The sequence below is a fragment of the Pristis pectinata genome, chromosome 10 (genome assembly GCF_009764475.1).
Source record: "Pristis pectinata isolate sPriPec2 chromosome 10, sPriPec2.1.pri, whole genome shotgun sequence".
NCBI classification, from domain to species: domain Eukaryota; kingdom Metazoa; phylum Chordata; class Chondrichthyes; order Rhinopristiformes; family Pristidae; genus Pristis; species Pristis pectinata.
In genome coordinates, this window is record NC_067414.1 from 28147773 (window position 1) to 28167350 (window position 19578).

Consider the following 19578-nt stretch of genomic DNA (forward strand, 5'->3'; position numbering starts at 1 on the left):
TAAAGCAACCAGCATAATCAAAGACCCCACCCACCCAGGTCACTCTCTCTTCTCCCCTTTCCCATCGGGCAGAAGATACAAAAGCCTGAAAGTACGTACTACCAGGCTCAAGGACAGCTTCTATCCTGCTATTATAAGACTATTGAACGGTCCCCTAATATGATAAGATGGACTCTTGACCTCACAATCTACCTCATTATGACCTTGCACCTTATTGTCTACCTGCACTGCACTTTCCCTGTAACACTTTATTCTGCATTCTGTTATTGTTTTACCTTGTCCTACCTCAATGCACTGTGTAATGAATTGATCTGTATGAACAGTATGCAAGACAAGTTTTTCACTGTACCTTGGTACAATTGACAATAATAAACCAATTCCAAAATTCCAAAATGAATCAGAATCAGGTTTATTATCACTGACTTATTTGTCATGAAATTTGTTGTTGCAGGGTGTCCAGGAGAGAGAGGGGGAATGGACTGAGTGGATGGCTTTACAAGGACCTGGCATGTACTTGATGGGCTGACTGGCCTCCTAAGCTGTAAGGTTTCTTCAATTTTATTCTATGATTCTATTTTAATTTAGGAGGGGTGGGATCTGTGATTACTAATTCACATACCCATTTTACTGAGACACACCAGAATGAGGCATTGCCAACCTGAGCAAACCCTATCACCGTAAGAATCCCCAGTATATCAAACTCATGCCTGGCTGGGACAAATCTCCTTGTGAGCCCTCGGCGTTGAGATGGGCTGTTGCAATGAATTATATGAGGTCATCTGCCAAGAGGCCAAAAACCATTCTTGCGCTCCTCACAGAGATGTGTATTGCACCCACTGTTGTAACTGTCCTGCTCCTAGCTGGAGCCAGAAGGGACCCAGGGTCAACATGGCTAACACGAGGGGGGACATAATTTTAAGGTGATTGGAGGAAGGGATGTCAGGGGTAAGGTTTTTACATAGAGAGTGGTGGGTGCGTGGAATGGCTGCCTGCAGAGGTTGTGGGGACATTTTAGAGACTCTTAGACACATGAATGATAGAAAAATAGGGGGCTATGTGGGAGGGAAGGGTTAGATAGATCTTAGAGCAGGATAAAATGTCGGCACAACATTGTGGGCCGAAGGGCCTGTACTGTGCTGTGGTGCTCTATGTTCTAACTAAATACATTAAGATCCTGAGTGGTGTTTGGAAGTTTGCCTGAAGCTTTCTGCGACTGATGGGTATTGTGGATGATATTATTATTGCTTTAAAGTATTTTGAACTGACCAAGCCTCTTGCCTTATTTCAGTGGTTGTGATCAATATCACCCCTAATGGATAAGGCAAAAAGCAGAGGCTTGAAGACTTGGGTGGCTATTGCATGAATGATTGGCCTTAACCCAATAGCAGCAAGTGCCAGCCTGCAGTTTGAATGAATGAAGTGGAAGAGAATTATTTCACCAGAGTAAGGCAACATGGCGGAGGCAACGAGCAGGGAGCTCTTCCTTTTCGGGATTATTGTGTGATGAATTCCACTGGCAGTTTCAACCGGGAGTCACCCGGCTGAATGTGGGGCTGCTGTTTCTCTGTTAATGGCCGGGGAGCCCAGCGCTGAACTTTTGCTGATGGTTTGGAATAAAAGTTGGACTGAACAGGAAAATGAGCTGGAGCAGTGTAACAGGTAGAGTGTGAGCCATGCAATTACACAGGGGGCTCTCTTACTCCGGGGAGAGGGGAAGGGACCTGGGTGGTGGGGGAAGGAGGGAAGAGACGAAGCGACTTTTTTTTATTTGCAGTGAATTTCTGGGGAAAGCCCAGCTGCTGATGTTGCTTTGCAGTGTGGCCGGCAAGCGGGTAACGGGCTGGCTCTTGCTCTGGGGGGCTGGGTACTCCCGGAGCATCGCAGGGTGGGCGGCTCAGCCCCGGGATAGCGACGCTGCAGCCGGCAGCGGAGCCTCCCACCTGCCTTCTGTCCACCTTTACTTCTCCGAAGCCCTTGTGACTTCCAACGGTGCGAAATGAATATTATGCACTAACCGCAATATTTAAATGCGCCTTAGACACCCTTTATCGTGCAAACGCTGGGGTGCATTGCTGAGAAGTGAGTCACTTCTGGAAGGGAATTTGCCTCCACAGGCTTTTATTCTCATGTAAAGTTTTCCCCCACCAGTGTCGAGGAGGCGATAATTCATGAATTATTTTCATTTCACCGCCGCTTGAGCAACTGCTAGGATGATGATTTGCACCTCTGCTTGATTAGTAAAAGGTTTGTCAACTATTTTTTCATGATGGTACTTTTTATGCAGAGAGTCTCAGTATATTTTGGAGCCAACTGGGAAATTAACGCAAAAGATCTTGCATCCCCCGGGGATAATGATCGATGCAACAGCTTATTTTATCCGTTGCGCGTCAATAACAACGTCCTGCACTCGTTTTAAAATCAGAAAAATGTTTCAGTTTTGAAAGTTGCATTGGTTTTAATAAATGCAAGATGCTGCAAAGATCGGGGAGGTGGAAGGCGGTTGGCTCCTTTTTGGCTGCGGGCCTTCACTGGGGCTGCTACATAATTCCATTCGATGTTATGTTGGAAATCAGATTGGTAGTACTTGCAGTTTTTTAAAAAATCTTGTTTTTACTTGGAGAAAATGTTAACCAAATTGAAGTATCTATCTGAGATTTCAGCAAGCAAAAATAAGGATTAAAAAAACAATTTCCCACTTTTTGAGCAACCCAAAGGAATGTAAAGCTTCCTGATTTAGATGAATGGAAGTAACTGGTGCACAATTCTGTGCCAGTAACAATCTTCATCTGTCCATCGGCTTTTGCCTCCTTCATTTAAGGTGAGTCACAAGCTTTGCCTTCCTTTTGTCTTCACAGGAATGTTCCTTGTATTATTTGTAGCTGCTACAACTGATCTGTGAAACCACCTCCATATGTTCTACAGTCTAGTTACATGTTACACATCACATTAAACCCAGAATCACCTGCTGTCCAAAACATTATTTTTAAATGGGTCTAAGTCAGAGAGAGAGACAGCAAGGAAACAGGCTCTTTGAGTCCACGGTGACCATCAACCACCCAGTTATACTGGTCCTACATTAATCCCACTTTTGTTCTCTCTACATTCTCATCAACTCCCCCCTGATTCTACCACTCGCCTACACACTAGAGATATTTTACAATGACCAATCAACCTACCACCCACATGTCTGTGGGAAGAAACCCACATGGTCACAGGAAGAACATGCAGACTCCACACAGGGTATCTGAGGTCAGAATTAAGCCTGGGTCTCTGGCGCTGTAAGGCAGCGGCTTTACTATTGCATTATAGCTGTGCCACTGAGTCGCCCTTCTATCAAAGAAATGTATTGTTTTAGAGTTGACAAATGGTTGAGCAACAACAACTTGCAGAATTCACTGTGCCTTATGTAGTAGTACTTTTGTGATGGGAAGTGCTTTTAATAAAGCGCTCCTCAAACCTGTGACCTCTACCACCTAGAAGCACAGGAGCAACGAGCAGATGGCAACGTCACCCACTTCCTGACCTGGAAATGTACCATCATTTCATTGGCTGTGAATAGCAAACTCTTTTACCCAAAAAAGCCAGGGAATATCTTCACCAGGAGGACTGCAGTGGTTTAACAAGTAGCCCACCAGCACCTCTGCCAGAAAGCGTGCTCAGTGAATGTAGTCTTCCCACATCCCTTGAATAAATACGTCTTTTTTATTAAAAAAACATATGTTTTCCACAGGATGTGAATATTGGCATTTATCTTCCACTCCTTGCGCGTCTGAACTGAGGAGACAGTCAAAAGCCAATCACAGTTGGTAGGCCTGTGGTCACATAATAAGCTAGATTGTTTAACAGCAGCAGAATTCCTTCCCTGAGAGACATTAGTAAACCAGGTGGGAGTTTCATGACCAGAAATTTTTTTAAAATGTGAAGTAACACCTGCTGAGTGTTTCCAGTATTTTCTGTTTCTACTTGCAATCTGAAGTAAAAACAGAAAATGCTATAAACACTCAGCAGGTTGGGCAACATTTATGGAGAGTGAGACTTGCCTTCTATTAATATAAATTTCAGATTTGTAAACTCCCCAACTACGATGGTAGGATTTGTATTTGCTGTCTCCAAGTCAATGATCCAGAACTGTCTCCTAGTCCAGTTATTTGATGGTTGTGCTGCACTATATTGTGAAGGTGCTGTGGAGAGTTGCTTTTTTGAGAATTCACATGCCTGTAGCAGTTTTCCGATGTCTTTGCCACACAATTATATAGCAGTTTGAAAAAGGGAATGAGGCATTTGGTTCAAACTTGATTAACACTTATTCAGTGCATGTGCCTATTCTTTGTCTGTATTCCTCTGCCTATCTTTTCCTTCAACATATTTCATGTCTATTTTTAATGAGGCCTCTGTTTCACTTGCTAATTCTGGTAAATGTGTTTCACAGCTTAACAACTGCTTGTTTCCTTGCTTTCACTCCGAAATCTCTTCTACTTAACTGCATATCTTACTCCCTCCTTCATGGTCTGTTGAACACTGGACTGTTCTGTTTATCCTGTTCCATTCTTGAAACATTTAATATGTCTACCAAACTATCCTTAATTTCATTTTGTAACCAAAAATTGTTCATTTCTAAACTGCATCTTTTCGAACAATAAGCAGAAAGCTTCAGGTTACAATCTGATCACTGTGTATTTGATGATTAGGACGTGATCTTTAAGTTGCAGGTGATTCCATCTGTTGTGTAACCATTGTATGATTCACCTTTAAGGTAGAGAGTTAACCAAGTAAATAATATCAGTGGTTAGGCATGTTGGCATCATTAAACATCAGCTAAAATTAACTCCTAAGGCTCATGTTTTTATAATTGATTGGATTGTAAATTGTAACGCTAGCTGTTTCTGCTGAGGGTGATAATGGGTACAGTTTTTAACAGCTAGTACAGGTCCTCTCCAGGTTACAAGCACCCGACTCATGTACAGCCCGTACATACGAAGGAGTGTTTGGGAGACCAGTGGGATAGATTGGCTGGTGGCTGCGGGGCTGCAGGCCTCTTCTGCTGCCTGGGAATTTGGTTCGTGGCAACGTCATTACATCTTGCAGACAAATCCAAATAGTTGAGTTAAATGCCCTGGATTAACGACACATTGCCCTCGATTGGCCTGTATTTTTATTTCAATATATTGCTGGGTGGCTGCATTTCTGACTCGCGAACTGTTGTGGGTTACAAACAGTTCCTGGGAACACAACCCTGTCATAACCCTGGAAGGACATGTATAGATGTTGGGTGATTGCAATGTCAATAGATTCTACACTTGCATTTGGTTTTCTTGTAGGTTTTCAGCAATTTTGGGCTTCTCCAGCCTTGCCTGAAGATCGGGTGCTGTATTCAGGTGCTGCCGTTTTCCCAGGTGAGCTTCACCTTGTACATCGTCCATTCTAAGTTATTTTTTTAAAGAGTATAATGCCACCCATCAGACAAACATTTCAGAAAATTTGATGCATTTAAAATTGATATTTTGTTGTAGTTTTGTGCTAAATATAAAAATGCTAATTTTAAGAGAAGTATGGGCAAACAGGCATACTGCAATTTTGCAGTTCTGGCAGATTCAATAGCCATATTTTAGGAGTGTTGGATGTGGGTACATTGGGAAGCTATGAATGCCCTCTGTAATAGTCCACCAAAGCATGATGCAACCCCTACTTTTTTCTATTGCAGATGTGTTCATTGAGGGGAGTGTTACTGTTCATAACTTTGCCCTAACTTAGTCCTTATTATATATGCTGTGTTTTTAAGCTAATGTTGTTTTTACTTAAATTCGGTTTATTAAGCTGGACTTGCTGCCTTGAGTTTATTCAGAAGCAGTTCTACCTGGTTCTTTCCTCCCCGCACTCACAGTTAGTTCACAACTGCATTCAATTTAAGAAATACTCTGTGTGACTACTCTTGAACAATTGCATCTTGAGGTTTGGGGAGCATTGAGTCTATATTGTGTATATAATATTTCCATCGTTATGCTCGTTCACCCTACGTCTTCCATTTGTTTCCTTGACAGGCAGTTTTGATCATCGGGGATCTCCACTTGTCATATTCCCCAGAGCACAACACAACAAGCTGATTTCTGATTTAAAACAGGCTGATGTTGTTGAACTTCTCAAATATTTTCATCTTCATCTTGGGTTAGTTTCCATTGAATGATCTATCTTGATGTACAGTTTTATTCGTGATAACTTTACAGATTTTCTAAATCTGAAAAAGTCCCAGAAGTAAGTGGGGGGGGGGGGGAGGGGGAAAGGTTGTGGGGGATGGGGTAGTTACAGAACTGCTCCCTTAATGAGAGAAAGCGAAACTTTGCTGGATTTATAATTTGTTTCTTCAGTCAGCTGTCATTCTAAGATAATTCGGCGAAATGATGAAACAGCAAGAGTTGAAATAAGAGGTGATTATTTTTGTTTAACAGTGAATCACAAACCAGAAATGGTCTGGTATCCATTGTAACCGATCTAAGATCTGCCACATTGGATGTTGTTTCCATCATTATAAACAGTTTGCTGCAAGTTCAGGTATATAATCTTGTGTCTTTATTATCAAGCTTATGATCTTGTCTTTTTTTAGTACCTGTTTGAATCCCAGTCATGATTGCTTAAGCTTATTAATTAGTTCTAAAATATTTGTATTCTTATGATCTCTCAGCCAGGTTGATTCACCAGGGTCTATTGTTAGGGGTGAATAATGTGATGTAACAAACTTTGAATTCTGTGTTGGCACCAAAATTTCTGATCTTTCACTATTGCTTAGCACCAGCTTGGAAAAGTAGTGGACACCTTTTATGCTGTGCAGCCGCAGGCAAAAGGCATTAGGAAACATGTTTTGAAGTCCCTTGGACTGGGCTGCAGCAAACAGTGTTCGGAGCTACCGTTCAAGGTATGGAAGTTGAGAAGCTTTGTTTCGTAGGTGCACTGATGTTTTGAAGAATGTGCTTTTTATTGTAGTGGAATCAATTTTTTAAGTACCTTTTCTCTTTAAATATTTTACTTGGATAATCGGTTTTTCAGTGATACAATAAATTGAGATTTTTAATCTTCTAGTTGACATTAATATTGTGTGCACCTTGATTGATCTGCTGATTCCGGGTATTTTTCTTGCTTTTGCTTTGTGGAGGGCAATAAGAAAGCAAATTTCTCCATAACAAGCACCCATCCCCTCAAATGAACTCTAATAGAATCTCTTCCCTCAAATCAAGAGTGAATGCCTTGTAGCAAGGTTGGCATTTTAATTTCTGACATTGCACCTACTCTACCATCCAACTCGCATTTCGATGAACTGTACTACGTCACCTCATTCCTGGTCTCTACTCTCCAGTACTTCTAGCTTTGATCACTTAAAACTGATATCAATTCCCCTGTAAAATAGTCCCCTGTCAGCCTCTGCCCTTTTCAAGCTACCACATTCTCTCCAGTTGCTTCACGTGCAAACGAGGAATGTTGGGAGTTGCAGTTCTTTCAGCATTCCCTTCTCAAATCCCTATGATCTGTTACATTGCCGAGATCACCCTGGTCATCTGTGCTCTCCATCTATTCACCTAACACCCTTCTCTGCATGTTGCAGCCTATGAATCTCTTTCCAGTTGTGATGAAAGAGTATTGACCTGAAATGTTATAAGATATCTTTATTAGTCACATGTACATCGAAACACACAGTGAAATGCATCTTTTTGTGTAGTGTTCCGGAGGCAGCCCGCAAGTGTCGCCATGTTTCTGGCACCACTATAGCATGCCCACAACTTCCTGACCCGTATGTCTTTGGAATGTGGGAGGAAACCGGAGCACCCGGAGGAAACTCTAGCAGACACAGGGAGAACGTCCAAACTTCTTACAGACAGTGGCTGGAATTGAACCTGGGTTGCTGGCACTGTAAAGCGTTACGCTAACCGCTACACTACCATGCCTGCCCTTATCTGTTTCTCTCCCCACAGATAACTTGCAGAGTATTGCCAACATTTTCTGATTGTTATTACCCTGGCCACGGTAACTAGTTGCATCCTGAGTGGTTGCATCTGTGTTACATTCTCCCTCAGCAGACTCTCTGGGACCTCCATCACTGCTCATAACCATTCTCCTCTGCTGTTTCCCTTGTTGATCTGGCTGCATGGATGCAATCTTAATTTCCATCTCTCCCCGTGTGGCCATTACAGGTTGTCCTACCACACCTGTGCACTTCATTGCATTTATAATTTCTATTCTACCTTTTGACAATACTTGGGGGGAAAAAAGAATTGAAACAATTTTTTTTGAAGTATACTGATGCACTTCTATTGGCCAGTGCTATGTAGTCCAACAACTTGCCTAGACCTGATTTTTGGCTCATAATTAGCAAAGACATTTAATTCCCACCAGCTTCGGCCTATCTCTGGTCCTCACTCTGGACTCCTGTCGCCCGCATCTGCAGATTCAGTTTGCAGTGTTCTCCTTTGAGCGTAGATCTTCCTTCTGCCTCACAGTCACTAAGTTTTCAGAGTTTTAACTCCAGCCTAGAATCATGTAGGTTAGGCTGCTGGCCAACCATGTCAGTTAATTTCTGCCCCCTTCCCTCTCCGCACACCCCGCCTCCCCTCCATCAGCTCCATCACCTATGACCTGCCACTTTTCTTTCTCAGCACGCTGGCCCATCAGAGGAGAATTTTGGGTGTCATCTCAGTATATAATCCTTTTAAAGAGATAGAAGTAAGTGGGGTGGGGAAAGAGTTGGGATTTTCACGTGGGCTCCTGGCTGGTTACTACTGTTCCCAGCCCACAAGCAAATGGAGTCTTGGTTACTTGTGCTGCCAACTGGCGGGTGAGAGCCATGGCATCAGAGCATGAGAAATAGGAGAATGCTGTGTGTCCCACAAGGCTGCTCCACTTATCCATAAGATCATGGCTGATCCTCCACTTCCAGTCTGCATTTTCATTGCCCACTTCCACCAGCTGATCTACACTCAACCATGGCTGAAATTGGGATGGTTGATATTGGTAAATTGGTTTATTATTGTCACATGTACCAAGGTACAGTGGAAAAACTTTGTTTTGCATGCCATCCATACAGATCATTTCATTACAACAGTGCATTGAGGTAGTACAAAGGAAAGTAATACCAGAATGCAGAATAAAGTTACAGTTGAAGAGACAGTGCAGGCAGACAATGAGGTGCAAAGCCATAATAAGGTAGATTGTGAGGTCAAGAATCCATTTTATTGTACTGGGTCTTATAGCAGCGGGATAGAAGCTGTCCTTGAGCCTGGTGGTATGTGCTGTCAGGCTTTTGCATCTTCTGCCCGATGGGAGGGGGGAGAAGAGAGAATATTTGGGCTGGATGGGGTCTTTGATTATGTTGGTTGCTTTACTGAGGCAGCGAGAAGTGTAGACAGAGTCCATGGAGGGGAGGCTGGTTTCCATGATGTGCTGATCTGTGTCCACAACACTCTGCAGTTTCTTGCAGTCTTGGGCAGAGCAATTGCCATACCAAGCAATGATGCATCCAGATAGGATGCTTTGTATGGTGCATTGATTAAAAATAGGTGAGGGTCAAAGGGTTCGTGCTAAATTTCTTTAGCCTCCTGAGGAAGTTGAGGTGCTGGTGTGCTTTCTTAGCCATGGCATCTATGTGGTTGGATCTGGATAGGCTATTGGTAATGTACACTCCTAGGAACTTGAAGCTCTCAACCCTCTTGACCTCAGCATTGTTGATGTAAACAGGAATGTGTGCACTGCCTCCTCCCCCCCCACCCCCCCCCCCCCCCCCCCCCTTCCTGAAGTCAGTAACCCAGCTCTCTGGCATTGGGGGTTGTATGCAACTGATTCCATTCTGTCATGTTTATTAATGTTTTGAAACATGTTAAAACTGCTTCATTTGGTGCCTCACAAAGCATTAAGAGCAGTAGATTTGCTTAGTCTAAACACCATGAAGAAACACTCTATTCGCTTATACCCTGCGCTTCTCCACTTTTTTCACCCTTCCTCTTCACCTGCCCATTTTGGAGATGTTTGGCAAAGCAATTTATTTTTATTCTCAATTTAAAATTGTAAACTTCAACCATTTAGTATTGCAACTGTAGTTTAGTGTTTGTCTGGTCAAACTAACACTTTTTGTTTCCTCTATTGTCAGTGTGTGCTGCTTAATGAAATATATGAGTTATTCAACTACATTGATAGGAGCCAGTTGACGTCTGATCTTGGTGGATACTTGATTTACCAGCACAAAGCATGGGTCCACTTCAGGAAGGTAGGATTTCAACACTAATCGACTTGGTAGCTTTTATCATAACTACCTGTTCCATTCTTTGGATTGCTCCTGATGAAGGGTCTCTGCCTGAAGCGTCGACTGTTCCTTTCCCTCCATAGATGCTGCCTGACCTGCTGAGTTCCTCCAGCATTTTTTGTGTGTTGCTCCAGATTTCCAGCATCTGCCATCTTTCTTGTGTCTCTATGCTTAGGACTTCGGTGCTTGACTAAAGACTTTCTGGGCTATTGGATGACATTTCTAACAGTACCCAACACACCCTTCACTTTTTTTTCCATTTATGTTACACAGAATAATACATTTTTCAGTGAACCTAAAGTTTACAGGAAGCATCTTCCAATTAAGTACTTTGTGGCAAATCTTGAGTAAACGTGTTGAAAACAAAAATACTACTATCATTGATGGTAGCAATCATGGATTATTTCTATTGTGCTTGTTTGTCAAGGTAATTATTTTTAATTGTGGAATTTCGATTTTTCCAATGAGTATTAGTGGTAATTTACTTACAGTTGACTTTGTGCTGAGCAAGAGGTTTGATATGTTCTCTGCCACTAGTTCCATCTCAACTGCACCTCACCGTCACTATTTCTGATTTATCATCTAACTGTCTTGCGTCCTGAACTGGATGAAAAGATGTCTGCTGCCCATATCCTAACTCGTATTTGTCACCCCCGTGTTTGCTGACCTACATCGGCTCCTGCTTAAGCAATACCTCAACTTGCACCATTTTCAAATCCCACGTGGCCCTGTGCTTTACCTATCTACCACTGTAACCTGATCCAGCCCTAAACCCTCCAGGATGTGTCTTTTCCCTCCATTTTCAATTGATGCATCAACCATGTTTTTAAGTTGCAAGGCCTTAAGTTCTGCAAAGACTGCACAGAGGAAAATAACCCAAAAAGCTGTGACAGAATATAGAAAGTTACAATCGATATCTTTTCACCCTGTGGGATGTGTGCAATTTATTGACAAACCCTAATTGTCCTTAAGGTGGTGATGAGTCACCTTCCTAAACCACTGCAATACTACTTCTGAAGGAACTTCCACCATGCTGTTAGGCCGGGAGTCTAGGATTTAGACCCAAGGATAAAGGAAAGGTAACTATTTCCAAGTCAGAAAATAGTTTGACACAGCAGCCTGAATATCTTTTGCCCCCTTAATAATCTTTTCAATCTGTCTGAAAAATGGAGAAAGACAGCAGGAGTGACGTGTTCCCTGAAAAGCTCTTTATTTACTTCAGAAGTATTTACTTCACAACTTTAGATTTTGTACAGTGACCAGGGATTCACCATTGCAACTGAATGATTTTGTTTTTTTTGTTGCATGGTGCAAGACTCAACACTACTGACTTGCCTTGAGCTGTACCACAAGAGTGGTTAGGAGGAGATGGTAATCTAAGCAGTTAATCTATCAAAGAATTCCATTAATCCTGTTTGTTTGAATTTTTAACATACCTGAACTTTCTCTGCAGGATGCTCTTTTTTTTCACTTGGAAGCTAGACAGATGTGAGGGGGGAAGTTGAGTTCAAGTGGTTTCTGAACCATTGACAATCACATGGTCCAGAGGCCACTTGCAATTTAGCTTCTCCCTCACATTTGTCCTCAACTGAGCTGCTGTTTTTCTTTTATCTAAATCCTCGGACATTAACAACTCTAGGATTTGGAGAAGCTGGGCTCTTGGTGCAGGGGAGGCCTAAGACAGAAGGATGATCTGTACAAAGAAGACTTTTATTGATTTAGTTTGAGGATGTGGAATTAGTTTGTGGCATATGTAAAAAGAGTGGCACTTGATTGTTACCAGAAATTCAGTGACAGTTCTTGCATTGGCAGGAGGAATTGCAAAGTTACAGGTTTTATTTTCCCTGGGTATGAGAGAGGAGGATCAGAAAAAGCTCCTCAAACCTTGCTATATTTGTTGTTGTAGCTAGAACATAGAAGAATGGAGCCAGATAAGTAAAAGAAAGTGAAAGATTATACTTTTATAACATTGATCAACAGTTGTTTCAAGCAATTTTGGTTTCCATTTATACAGCTACTTTAATGTTGTGAGACATTGCAATGTGCTTCAAGAGCATTAACAAATATTTGATGCCAAGCTATATACAGGTGTATCTGTTAGGGTGGATGGCTGAAAGAGTTAAGTTGTAAAAGGGAAAGGGAGCTGAAGGGGTTAGGGAGGAAATTCCACCATGTTTAGGACATTGTAAGCAGAGGGTAGGAGGATAAGTTAAATTTGGGAATTGGTCTAGAGGCCAGAAATGGAGGAGTGTGCATCTCTGAGAAATGGGGAAGAGACGGAGGGATATGAAGATGGGCAGGAGAATTTTAAAATCGATGCATTCCTTAATTAAAAGTAGGCCAGCAAATACAGAGTTAAGACGTGGTTTGTTGTGGAGGAGGTGTAATCTGAGTTATGTTGGACATGTTAAATAATGCATGCGATTCAGATCAGTTGACTAAATGTTGCATGATAAAAATGTAAAGTAATAGTACACTGGAAATAACATTAATGCAGTTAAATATGGCTGTGATTAGTGGCGAAGGCTCTCTATTCTTCCTCATTGCGTGGCATGTACCTGCTTTGATATTGAGAGCTGCTACTTATGTTGCCTAGGAGAAGCTCAAAGAAGCATGATCTAATTAAGAGTTAGAAGTAAATGCTATTCATTAGAGGAGATTGTGTTGGTATAATGGAACCATATATATATTCTGCACTTTCATCATTCTTTAATTAAAATATATACAAATATAACAAATTAGGGAAACAGTCAACAACATGCTTCCATTTCTTTGTTTGTCATTACCTATTCCAATATCATTAGAGCTAGTAACAACTTCTGTGAAGAGTACAGGTAACTAATGATACTTTAAAATACAGGAACAAGAAGAAGTTAATGTTGACAGGGTGATTAACCATCTGTTTATGTGAATATAAGAACAAATGGAAGTGTTTATACTGAAGCTAGGGAACAGAATAGGAACTTTGTAGGTTGAATATGAAAGCTCGGCTCTTGTAATAAAATGGGGCACAAACAAGATGTGCCAGAAGTGTGAGGATTCAATTCGGCAATTGCATTAATGCAAAGATTGTAATAAACGGAGGGCATAAAGTAAACCACTTTGTCTTTTAAGAGCATGTTGTACAATTTTACTATCTTTATTCCATTGTTTTCCACTCACTCCCTTCTCTCCTCTCCTCCACCCGAACACAAACTGATTCCTATTCTGTGGTCACCATCAATTCTCTGTCTACATTCGTGTATAGAGGATGTTGAAAAGCTATTCACTTCTTACAGATTGTCTTCACTCTTACCTCACCGAGCACATGCAGGCATGCACTACCTTAAGGAATAGTGATTAAGAGTGGGGGCATTGGTGGAATTTGTTTCCATCCCTAGGCTAGGCAGTAGTGAGGAACAGGGACGCTGGTGTACGTGGCCAGGAATCCCTGAAGGCAGCAGCACAGGTAGGTAAGGTGATGAAGAAGGTGAGATACTTGCCTTCATTTGCCAGGGCATGGTACATCTGTGTAAAAACAAAACATTAGTTAGGCTGCAATGGACTACTGTGTGCTGTTCTGGCCTCCACACCATTGGAAAGATGGCAATGCACTGAAGAAGGTGCAGAGGAGATTTACTAGGATGTTTACATGAGATGATGGAGCATTTCGGTTATGAAGAGAGACTGAGTTTGTTATCCTCAGAGTAGAGAAGGCTGAGGGGTGACCTGAATGAAGTTCAAAAACTTGGATAGTGAGAGGCTCTTTTTGTTCCTTCTTTTCCCTTAGAAGTGTCTATGACCAGAAGTTTAAGGTAAGGAATAGGAGATTTTGAGGGGATTTGAGGAAGAATTCCTTCACCCAGAGAGCAGTTGAGGAGGGATTGCAGTACTAGCAAAATATTTAAGTACTTAGATGAGCACTTGAAATGCCATGGTCAGAAGGCTACAGGCCAAGTGCTGGGAAACAGATGAGTACTTGATGGCTGGCACAGACACAATGGGCCAAAGTGTTTCCATGCAGTATGACTCAATGACAAGAAGGTCAATTGTAGCACCTTTTCTTCTGCATCAAGCAAAGTTGGCTAGCTTCTCACCATTGAGCTAACAAGAGCTCTGTGTTAACTTCTATTTTCACTTGTGGCCACAAGCCCATGTTTCTGACACATTTATGTATAATCTATAAGTAGTTCTCAGATTACAGTTGCTAACAAGATTATAAACACCATGACTTCAGCAACCCAAGTTACTCCACTTGGCATACATTAAAAATATATGAATGAAAAAATTGCACACCAGATTCACAGGTGTTTAAAGCCATTACTATGCTTATTGTGTCCTTCAAAGCAGAAATGTGCTTTTGTTTTTAAATGCAAGTATTAGCATTAGTGAATAAAATTTGTCTCTAAATCTGTCACCTTCCAAGGCTGTTTTTCTCCACATCTTTCTTCTTTTCTTTGTACCTTGGGTTATGATTTCATGGCCACCAGCAGTCCTTGCAAACCCTGGATGACTAGGCAGAGTATGGTAGTGACCAATTCCTCACAGGGATCAACAACTGCTGAGCCAGACTGTCTCTAGCTGATATCCATCTGCATACGTTGCATTAGTATCATTGGGAGTGGGCACTCGCTGTTGATTCTCAATTATTTTTTTCCTTTCCAACTTGAGGAAGCTGAAGCGCCTTCATGGTGCCAGTAAGACTGTCCAGTAACACTGGTTGGGAACCTCTCCTACAATCTATTTTCTCCCTCTCTGACTGAGATTCCCATTATGTACATTTAATGTTTATTACCCTTAAATAAATGATAATCCAAGAAAGTTTCACAGAGGGTAATTTTGATTTGGAACAATTGACTTCCCCTCAACTCCCTTACCCTGAGCAGTGTTCCTGCTGCCAATGACCTGCTCCTGGACTAAGAGTTACTATGAAATGATTCCTAAGGCACAGAGCATGACAGTGATGGAGAGTAATCTCTTCTTGTTTTTGTTTAATCCCGCCTATCGTTTTAAAAAGTCTGGGAATTGGCATCCTAAGAACTTGGCAACAGCAAGCACAAAACAGTGTGCATTTGGATCAGAATCCCATCTAATCCTCTCCCTGGCTATCCAGCGATAGAGTATTCCAGAGGTTCACCACGCTGCAAGAAGAGATTTCTATGTGTCTTGGTTTCAAAAGACTGGCTCTTTATCTTGAAACTACTTCCCTTTGTCTGATACTTTGCCACCAATGAAAATGTCTCAATATCTACACTGCCATGGGATGTTGGGATCTTATGTGATCTTTAAATCGCCCCTCATTCTTCTAAACTCCAAAGAATACAGACCCAATCTGTTTAGCCTCTCTTGATAGGACAGCTCTCTTATTCCAGGAAAGGATGAACAAAGTGATTAAATAATTCCTAGAATTCATGGAAGGCTCCATTAGATTGAAAAATAGAAAATGTAACTGCTTTGTCCAGACACAAAACTGGGAACTATGGGTGAGTTAGCTTAACATCTGTCATGGGAAAATATTAGAAGCTTTCAGTAAAAGGGCACTTAAAAAAATTTGAAGCAATTTTTTTACAATTCATTGGATGAAAGCTCCAAATAGCCTTGTTAAATGTACTGGTGACCAAAAGATAGTTCAGTAATTAAGTTCTGAACAGGATCTAAGGAGGCTACAAGGGAATATAGATGGGGAACATAGGTAGCTAGAGATCTGGCGAAAGGTGTGTAATGTGAGAAAATGAGAAATTATTCAGTTCGGCAGGAAAATGAAGTGTATTATTTAAATGGTTAGAGATTGCAGAACTCAAGGATGCAGAGGGATCTGGGTGTCCCAGTGTATGATTTGCAAAAGATTGGTACATCAATTAACTAGGGTAGAGAAAATGTCATCTGTTGTTGTTAGGGGAATTAAATATTACACAGTTTAAAAAGTTTCTAGTGAACCAGGTGAGTGGAAAGGGAGTGCAGCAAATATCACCTGGTGAGCCAGATGCCAAACCATCAGGATTTCTGAATAGTCAAATACTTCAGAGAAGATTTACCAAATTAATACTTGGAATGGGTTGGATGTTGCTTGAGGGAAGGTTGGACAGGCCAGGGTTGCGTCCACAGGACTAAATACAGAAACGGTGTTTTTATTTTTGGTTTTCAGCATTGGCATCTTTTGTTTAGTGTGCATCCACAGGAGCCTAGAAAGGTGAGATAGGATTTGATTGAAACATAAAAGATTCAAGGAGTCTTGGTAGGGCTGATGCGGAGAGGAGGTCTTCCTCTTGTGGTAGAATCTAGAACTAGGAGTCATTGTAAGAATAATGGGCTGCCAATTTAAGACGGAGTTGAAATTATTATTTTTTCTCTCAAGGTTGAGATTTTTGGAGCTCTCTTCCTCAAAAGGCTGTGGAATCAGAGCTTTTGTATGTTTGTAAAGTTGAAGTACTGTTTACGACACAGAAGGAGACCACTTGGCCTATTGGGTCCATGCCAGCTCATAACAGCAATCCCATCAGTCCCATTTCCCCTTCTTCCCTCTATGCCTGCACCCTATCTTGATGCTCATCAAACTGCCCTTCGATTTTTTTTTTGCCATTTACCTATATTAAGGGATAATTTATCGTAGCTGATTAACCCAAATAGCCTCCAAACTGTCACCATTTTATCATTCATTCATGAGATAGGACAAAGCTATCACTTAAGGCTCGTGCACAGTTGTGGTGACTGCAGCTCATTTATGTGTGATGTAAGTGCTTCCATGGTGCTGATATGTAGGAAATTCGAGGATTTTGATCCAGAAGTAAGCAAGGAATGACGATACGTGGCCAAAGAGAGATGACGTATGATTTGAAGGGCAGTTGTTTTCCCATACATTGTGCACGTGCCAGAGTCTCTAAAATTCTGTTGGTTTCTTATGTGAAGAAACAACTGTTTTTTAAAAAAAAGCATCCATGTTAACTCACAGATGTTGCTTTTGTTGAATGACATTTTTGTATGAGTAGCAAAGTTATGCATAATAGAGCAGCCAGGACAGATTTTGGAAAATCCACACGTGTGAACAGAAGAGTATCTCCTAGGCAAAGAATGAAGTTTGTTCTGATAAATTTCCCACACACCTAATTGAGCTTAAATCACATCCTAATTCTGATTGGCTCTGTTAGTTAGTGGGTATTGGACCCTAATAAATACAAGTGTTGGGTTATTTCTTTCAGGAGATTGATGGCTTTGCCCATGAATATTTTACCTTGGCCCAGAAATTTCCTGGCTGCTTAGCAGGTCTCCAGCAGCAGTCTCTTCAGTCATTGCCTACAGAAGCTGAGGAATTGGAGCAGTTCTGCCAGCACATCAAGGAGCTTCATGCAGCATGGAAGAGGTGAACATCGTGCACTAATTCGCTTTTGGTATCAGGTTTATTGTTCAAGCTGGCACCATTAATTCTAAGTTTACACCATTACTTCTAAAGGAGCAAACCTCTTTCTGAAGTTGTTTTAAATTGAAATTTGTTCATTTGGAATTAATCCAAAAAATAAACTTGTATGCTTTGAGTCTTGTTGAGCAGAGTGTAACAAGTATAAAAGTACAGAAACCATAGTGTGTTTATGTGGACAACATGTACAGGACATCAAAATCCTTCGTCATGTCCTTCCAAAACAAAATCACCGGTGACTGATTATTGGTGAAAAACTAAAATGTATAAATCTTCCTTTTTAACAAGGAAAACAATCATTGTGTTTTTTCTCAGAATTTGTTTCAATATAAAGTACTCACAGCAAAGCAGGCGATTCAATGTGCTGTTAAATTTTTTAAGATTAATGTAACTTGTGTACCAGGAAAGAACAATGGCATTTTTGAGTGAAACATAGCCAAATCATTTGTCATCTGGGCTACTTCTATACAAAGTAATTAGTGGTGGAGAAAAATGTAGTTCAAGGAGGGAAAAGTTGATGTTGTTTTATTTCCCTCCCCCGGCATTCCTTGTGTGAATGGAGATGTGTCTGAATATGGGGTCCGCAGTGCATTGGCAATTCTTCCAAATATGTAGAGTATTTCACTCTAAGAAGTGCATATTTTTGTTAGATGTATTTCTTACAATGGTCCAGTCAGTGAGAGGGTTCTTAGTTTTGGTGCTGGAATGTTGCTGGGAGTGGAAGGGAAAATTTGGTGATGGTATGGTGCATGGGAAGCCAAAAGTGGATAGTATGTGTCCCTCAGTTCCAAAGGTAAAAAATGTCTGTCCAATTTTAAGATCCACATTTAAACAGTGGTCAGTTTTCTGCAGAAAGCCAGTGATAGGAGGAAGGAGAGGCAGAGCTTGGCTGATTAAACACAAGGATTTTTGTTCAACCTCTGTGAAGATTCGGCAGTGTTACTTACCGGTGACTCTTCTGGGCAGACTGCTGAAGCCCGCCAGGTTTCTCTGGTCATTGTGACCTGGAACTGGCCTCTCCTGATTTTTTTTTTGTTGTGTGAACATTCACTTGTGGCTCTAATGATGACATCAGGCTATAACTTCTCCATGTCAATGAGCCCCTCCTTGCAGCAGAATCCTCAGCTATTCCAGTGATGATGCGAGGGTGGAAATTCGTCAGTAGTCCCATATTCCAGAAATGGATTAAAATTGGGCACGTGGAATAAACTCATATGTATGTGAATTTCCATTTCATTGAAGTCAAAGGAGATGAGTTTGTGTGGGATTATAACATCAAGTGCTGAGAGGAGCGTGTTTAGTGCATGTGACCAAGGACAAGTTCCTACCTTGATGTCACCAGGGTGCAGCCTTAGCCCAGTAATTGGGTTAGATCTGATCATTTCTTCACCAGGCAATGTGGATTGCTTGGTAATTTGGGCTGAGTTTTGCAGTTTTCCAAGATGTTCAGGCTTGGGAGAGTTAAATATTTCCCCCTTGTCAGCTGCAGAAACAATGTTATTGAGGGAGTAAGACTAAAATGGCTTCAGCAGCACCTTGTTATCTAGAGACTCGCATAATTCTGGCAGCAGTGCATTTATCAAGGACAGTTGGGCAGCCAGTATTCCAAGTTCTGAGAAGCAACTTTTCAGCAGTTCTATCTGTTTAAGCTTCTGTGTGCTCAAGCTTTGGCTGCCTGTGCTGTGGAATTAGACCAAAGTGGAAATGGACAAAACTGGCAATCAGAACTACTAATCAAGTTTATAATGTAAATCCCACAACTGGCAATGAATTCATAATCTTATTTAAACCATCAGGGTTTTAGCAGAATTCTTGGTTTACTTGCATTTGTCTTCCATATCCTTAAAGCTTGTTGCAAAATTTTTTTTTGTATTCTCACACGGAGTCGAAGGGAGGGAGTGCATCTGTT

General features: G+C 41.4%; 1 protein-coding gene across 2 annotated transcripts in view; it reads left to right on the forward strand.

Moving 5' to 3' along the window:
- Positions 1 to 1440: 1440 nt before the first annotated feature.
- LOC127574807 (uncharacterized) overlaps positions 1441 to 19578 on the forward strand; it is a 64160-nt gene continuing 46022 nt past the window's right edge. The window contains exons 1-7 of one of the 2 annotated variants that reach the window (XM_052024180.1): positions 1441 to 1659; positions 5319 to 5393; positions 6039 to 6162; positions 6444 to 6546; positions 6782 to 6907; positions 10127 to 10243; positions 17455 to 17615. In XM_052024180.1, coding sequence (XP_051880140.1) covers positions 1638 to 1659; positions 5319 to 5393; positions 6039 to 6162; positions 6444 to 6546; positions 6782 to 6907; positions 10127 to 10243; positions 17455 to 17615 — 728 coding nt within the window. In that variant the 5' untranslated portion in view covers positions 1441 to 1637. The remainder of the gene's footprint in view (positions 1660 to 5318; positions 5394 to 6038; positions 6163 to 6443; positions 6547 to 6781; positions 6908 to 10126; positions 10244 to 17454; positions 17616 to 19578) is intronic. The other variant, XM_052024179.1, reaches the window with a different exon arrangement.